The sequence below is a fragment of the Hevea brasiliensis genome, chromosome 13 (genome assembly GCF_030052815.1).
Source record: "Hevea brasiliensis isolate MT/VB/25A 57/8 chromosome 13, ASM3005281v1, whole genome shotgun sequence".
In the NCBI taxonomy this organism is placed as follows: domain Eukaryota; kingdom Viridiplantae; phylum Streptophyta; class Magnoliopsida; order Malpighiales; family Euphorbiaceae; genus Hevea; species Hevea brasiliensis.
This window is the reverse complement of record NC_079505.1, coordinates 89758802-89765291: the sequence shown is the minus strand read 5'-3', so window position 1 is coordinate 89765291 and position 6490 is coordinate 89758802. Positions and strand designations below refer to the sequence as shown.

The 6490-nt window shown below is 36.0% G+C and overlaps 1 protein-coding gene across 5 annotated transcripts; it reads left to right on the top strand.

The window, feature by feature from the left end:
• Positions 1-437: 437 nt before the first annotated feature.
• On the top strand, positions 438-5370 carry LOC110661990 (uncharacterized). Of its 5 annotated transcripts, none has more exons than XM_058132843.1 (8): positions 438-1581; positions 1758-1843; positions 1937-2423; positions 2629-2696; positions 3045-3112; positions 4274-4619; positions 4946-5019; positions 5118-5370. In XM_058132843.1, exons 3-8 carry the CDS (start codon positions 2313-2315, stop codon positions 5147-5149), a joined length of 699 nt encoding a protein of 232 aa, XP_057988826.1. In that variant the 5' UTR covers positions 438-1581; positions 1758-1843; positions 1937-2312; the 3' UTR covers positions 5150-5370. The 5 variants fall into 5 exon arrangements, with proteins under 5 accessions (XP_057988826.1, XP_057988828.1, XP_057988824.1 ...); XM_058132845.1 differs by having other exon boundaries at positions 1934-2423; positions 4946-5015; XM_058132841.1 differs by having other exon boundaries at positions 1934-2423.
• Positions 5371-6490: the final 1120 nt, after the last annotated feature.

Below are 6490 nucleotides of genomic sequence, written 5' to 3'. Positions count from 1 at the left end.
GTTCATCCTTTACATTTGTGATTCTTTGAGTGTCAATGTTCTTTAGTTCATCATCTTACTCATCAATTTCATTTCTCCTGACATCTTGACTGCTTTTAGAAGGCTTTGTTTGGGAGGGGGAAATAGGATGCAGGGCTTATATAATAAGAAACAAATTTGTGGGCCCTCTGTCCCATTTTCTGCTCTCCCCAAACAATTCCAAATTATTGGCATCTCATTAATTTCTAATTCTGATGAACACACTCTATGATTTTATCAGCTTCCCAGGATAAACTGGAATGGTTTTATCACCATGCTTACACCCGTGCACTCATGGTCTGCAGACACACACACACACACACACACACACACATATATTATTTGACTTGATTGCTTGTACAGTATTAACTGCAATTTTTTAAATGATCCTTGAGAATTTAACCTCATATGGTGTAACTAGAAATGTTGACTGTGATTTCATATTATATTCAAGTAATTTGATACCCATTTTGAATACATAATTTTATTTTTGCAGCTAGAAATTTAGAATACACTAACTTTTAACTATTTGAATTGTGAATAATTACAGTATAACTGGAGAATGATAAAGGTTTGGACTTAATTGGGCTGAAAGTGTTGCCTTAAGATAGCATACACATCTATCATTTCGGTTTCCACAGAACCGGTGCTTCCCTTTTTTCTTTGATGCCCTCCATCTGGATCTCCATTTACTGCTCATGCAAAAGGAATGTGAGGAGGACCATTTGATTATACCGTTCTTTCTCAGCATACCATTTGATTATACCGTTATTTCTCGGCATCTCTAAATTTTCATTGGAATTATAACTTGTACCTTTCTTGCAAACCTTTGGTAGATCTGAATTGAGAGGAGCTAGTCTCAGCATAGCATGAACAAGTTTTACACCTGTAAGAATCTAAAATAAAAATGACGAGGCAGTTTCTTTGTACTTATTGTTATAGCCCAATCACCATTTGAACCTTTAATGTAAAAAAATGGTTTTTTAACTTTCTTAGGTACTCTGTATAATCTCTAGATTGGAGGGTGTATCCAAGTTAAATAAGATTGTTTTAGGGTGATGTTGAGCATGTAAATAGAAACTGCCAAAAAATTTTGCCATGCCATACCTTATACGGTGCATGAAAAGATAGTCTAATATTAACTTCGTATAACAAAATATGATTATTTTCATGTGCCAGAATGCTTGATTTGCAATACAGAGCAATTCCAAAGTTACTGATAATGTACTTGGGATTGCAGAGCCAGCTGATGTGCTTTGTCATGCCAAGGTAGTGTTGTGCTGTTGTTTTTGGCCTAGGAGCTGTCATATTTTCATTTTAATGCATCAAAATTTCTTTTTAGGTGTGAAATTCCTTTTTATTTTCAATAATCCTTTTTTGTGCTTTTGATTCTCAATAGTGAAGAAATGATATATGGAATAATCTTGCAAATTCCACCATTTTGAGTTTACTTACTAAAATTTTTGTGGTCAGAATGCAGAACAATATCGTTTCAGGATATGCCGATATGCACATTCTTTTTTCTTTCCTTTTCACCTTTCTTGATCATCTTGTCCATTTCTGGTATGTTTCCTATCTGAACAATTAATTTCCTAACTCCATAAATATCGTCATACATCAGGTTATCATTTTTCTTTTAATTTCATGCATACAATTTGTTATGCCCATGATTAATTTGTTTCCAAAGTCAATATAGTCTCCAAGTTGAATTAATGTTGAAAGAAATTTCCACAATGAAGCTTGGTGGAGGAGAAGACCAGTTCACACTGAAAAGATAGTGAGCTTGATGATGAGATCAATCTAATCTTTCTCAAGATTTTGACACGTGAGTACACATAATTTCATGCACACTGTCGTCTACCCTTGTTAATCCCAAACTGAAAATGGCTTATTACTGCATGTGCAATGAATGCAGCAGAACAGAGCTCCACGTAGCTGATGACCTGACGACCTCCATGTAACGGACAGATTGGGACTCTCTTCCTCCATATTTTGTAAGGGCCAGTTGAGATAGTCTTTAGCAGTCACTGCCATAGCGTCCCTTTCACAATCTGATCTGTAAGCAATCATCTTTTGTTTTCATATAATTCCTCTCAATTCTTGAGATGAGAATTCGAAACAGCCGGATGTCTTGTTCATTGCTACCTCTGCCACCTGAAGAAGTTTCAAGGTCTGCTTATTTTTCTTCACGAGGTCGATGCTTCGATGATCGATTCTTGGTTGAAGAGGTGAATCGGCTCATTAAATGGTCATCCTGCCCACTGAGAAAACCTTCAGATGGATAAACTCAGGCAATGCAATTGCATGATCAGTTGCAGCTGGCACTAGCTGATGAAACGAAATCCTTAAATCATGTAGAAAAGAAAAGTGGAAAAGAGTATTATATGTTGAAGAGGCCTAGCCATGTAATTAGTCCTTCATTTGACCTCTTCTTTTTTCAAGCATTTAATCTAAGTTTGAAAGCCCCCTTTGGTTTCATCATTGATTCTGTTGTCGTCAATTTTCCTTTTCTTGGGCTTAATGGTGCTTGATTGAATTTGATTTAATTGACAAAGATTAGCATGTACAAAAATATCTTACAATAGCTTGTTTTTGGCATATGTGCTTTAGGTGTCCCCAAAAATTGAAGAAACTGTCAATGGAGGCAGGAAATCAAATTTATCTGGGACTTTTGATAGGTGAACTTGTTCTATCCTTATTGTCATTTTCTATTCCTGTCATATCGTATCAGTTCGTATACAAACTAATTATTAAAACTATTTTGGAGGACATGCATATATTCTAGTTATTTATTGTTAATGTACCCTTAACATCTTTGAGTTTCTCAATTTGGTTCATTTATGAATTTATCCTTCAATCTATATTTCATGTTCAAAAATTTTTTTTTGTTGATGAAAAAAAATTTAAGAATGAATTCTCATGTTCTTTTCATTTTTGCTATGGAGGCTTAAATTTTGATGACAAACTTTATCAGCTGTTGGTCCATTAGTATGAAGCAGATTTTTACATTTTTTGTGAAATAATAGGGAAGAAGATAGGTCCAGGTTTTCAGCTAATATTGTCCTTGCACTGCAAGCAACTTCTTTTCGACCAGGTGAACTACAACTTCCCTTGTAATGAGAGCAACATCAGCTACTTGACTCTTCATTCTGATTGATGCAGAATCCACATTATAAATATCCAACATGATTTGCTCATTCAATGAATGTAGCTAGGGCTGTGCAGTTTTCAGTGTGAACTGAAGAACCGAACCGAGCCATTTCGGTTCAATCGGTTCGGTTTTTTAGTTTTATCGATTCGGTTCGGTTCGAAAATTTAAACATATTCGGTTTTCGGTTCGGTTCGGTTTTTTATCGGTTAAAACCGATTAAACCGGATAGTAAAATGGCCCAAATAAATTTTCAGCCCAATATGCATAAGCCTCAAGGCTCAAGATGCATAACCCAGCCCAAAAAAATAAAAATTCTAATATTTTCGGTTTAATGCAATGGAATCGAACCGAACTGATATTTCTCGGTTTAGTTCAGTTCGGTTCTCCTTAGGTGATCGGTTCGGTTCGGTTTATATTTTTAAGCGACTCGATTTTTTGGTTTTTAGTATTCGGTTCGGTTCGGAACCGAACCGACCGAATGCTCTCCCCTAAATGTAGCTTTATGGCCACAATGGTTGGATGTATAAAGAATTATAGTGCCTACATATGTGTCATGAGCATTTATGTAACATAGTCGAAGAGTTGTGCTAATCTATCACATATTCTAAAATCATGTGAAGTAAAATTCACAAGCGGCTATAAATTTTTGGATGCATATTCTAGCATTATGTGTTGTTAATGTTTTGGCAGTCATTCAGAGTTTTTAGGTTCTGTTCTGACATTTACAACTGCAAATACTTTTGCCTTCATGAAAGCCATGGGGCTGATTCAACTAAACATAGTGTGGAAATGGCACATTTGTTGTTTGAAAAGCACAGAATAGAGAACTCTTTGGCTTTACGGATATAGCTAGATAGGCCAATAAAGGTTGTTTCAATAAAAATGATTAAGTCGGTTACCCATCTTAGTGCCAGAAGGAGGAAGTTGGTTCGTTTGAAGCTTATTTCTTGCGATTCATTCTATGTGCTTTTGAATTTCTTTTTGAATTTTGAATTTCTTTAAGCTTCTCATGCAGCATTATTATTTTTCTTTTCCTCTTGCATTCCTTCCAATTTTATCATTGAAAAGTTCACTGAAAATCTATGCTGAGGATTTCTGAACCAGAAAGGGAATTGCCATTAAAGAAAAGAAGGTACCGTCGGTTGAAAATTGAAAGAATGGAGGCAGGAAAGGAAGCAAAAGCTTCTGTTATGGAGGGAAATGCAGACACAACAACAATGCCTGAGCAAGAGGCAAAGAAGGACACAACATCAATGCTTGATAACTTGGCAAAGACAGAGACTGCATTAATGCCTGAGAAAGAGAATCTTAGTGAATGTGATGGTAGTCAGAGGAGCAAGAGCATTAATTGTTTATTAAACCAGGAATCATCCCTCCCTTCTCCAATCATTTATGGTCTGCAAGGGCAAGAAAGTGGCGAAAATTTGTTCCAAGGGGGAATGCCTAACGAGTGAGTATCACTTGAACCTCTGTTATTTCTGCTTCTCAAGCCACTGAAAACAGATTCCTTCACCATAAATGGAGTCCCCAAATAGATAAATAAATACATATGGAGACAACAAAAATTTCAGAACAAATAGAAAAATAGTCTAATAGACTAAGGGAATTTTCTTCAATCTAAATATTGGACTAACTCTTTGTTTCTTTCAATTAACTTTCTGGTTGTTTCTTTATATATTTATTTGTTTGGTTTTGGAAATGTTCTTTGTTTACACATACAAGAATTTTCTTTTTGTTCTTAAGTTGGCAATGGATAACAATAACACAATTATGAAGGTATGAGGGAAAACAAAAACGGAGAAGGGGACCACCAAAGAAGGCAACAAGACGTCGCTCAAAGGAAGCTGTAGGTAATTTCTCTGTGCAAGTGTGTGTTTGCCAGTTTCCTTGCATATCAGTGATCAATATTGAAATGTTCGTAAATTGAAATTGATTTTTTATTTTGTAGGGATGAGGAGAAGCAAATATTTCCCGGATTAGAAATCCTGTAGTTGAATAGTGTGAAGATACATGAGGTGGTTATATGCTTTAAGGTCATAAGAACGCGAATGATATGCGCGCCGCCCCGCTCCTTCAGTGCATTGTCATTCTTTATGGTCCCATTGTCTCAGACAAAATAAATATGGTATCCTGACCAGGATGAGCAGTGCACTGCTGTAATAGAAGTTGAATTAAAAACAATAAATAGGTTTCGATCTTTATGGGTTTTTTTTTTTTTTGCTCTACCATGATTTGACATTTGGATGTTCAGAACCTGTTATAACCTGCAATTAACTTGGAGGAAAGCCAATAATACTTTTTGGCGAAACAAGAAGTACTGGTTTAGAAGAAAGAATGGTGAAAAGAGAAAGCCGGTGACTAACTAAAATCTACGGGAATTTCGACTTAGAAAAAAAGATGCTGTGCCAGGGGAAAAAAATTTACAGAAAGCATTGCTTATTATCTAGTGTAACATGCCAGTACTGTTAGGACCAAAGCTTATGTGATAGTTTTTTTTTTATATTCATTTTCACGTATTGAACCACTTTTTCATGCCTTTTATTTGAATATAGAATGTAAAAGAACTTTGGAATTAAAATAAAATAAGTGCAGATACTGGTAGGCTTTGTTTCTTTAATGATATGCAGAGGCAGGCCAATTTGCCTGCTCACAAGGGTTTTCCTCGCTTGATTCGAATGATGATCATGGAAGCTGCAAGCCAGATTCTGAAGAAGGCCGTGAAAAGATTGGCTTGCTTCCATGGAAGATTCGATTGATTTTGTTGACCTTAAGAATACTGATTGGCCAACTTCTGATAAGGAGCTGCTCAGGCTTTTCAGTGAGGACTAATGCAGAAATTATTGCTTGCATGATTGTTTGTGTTTAGTTGCAGTTAGCTGCTGGAAGAAGAAGCTGCCCCTCTTCGATGGAAGACTCGATGTAAGTTTTAGTGGGTAGGCTCCTGTATTTAGAAAGATTATTATCTTTAGGTGAGATTTTATCAACTTAACGTTTTGTCTACGGTTTTTCTCCTAACGAAAGAAACTTAGAAAAAATGGTCAGGGAAGAATTTGTGTAGAAACAAATGTGCATTGTTTTGCACAGAAAGAGCTTGCAAGAGTTACAAATGATTTCAAGCGAGAAGCAGGAAGAGAGGTTTGCGACGAGGGACATCTCCGGTAGTGTTGTGTATGAATATTTGAGCAATTTCACCTTAGAACAAATTCTCTTGGGAAATCAAAGCCTTGATTGAGCTTGAGAGCTGAAATGACCTCAGGGACTGCAAGAGGACTTCTCTACCTATATGAAGAGTGAAGCACCGATTTATAAAGCCTCAAAATA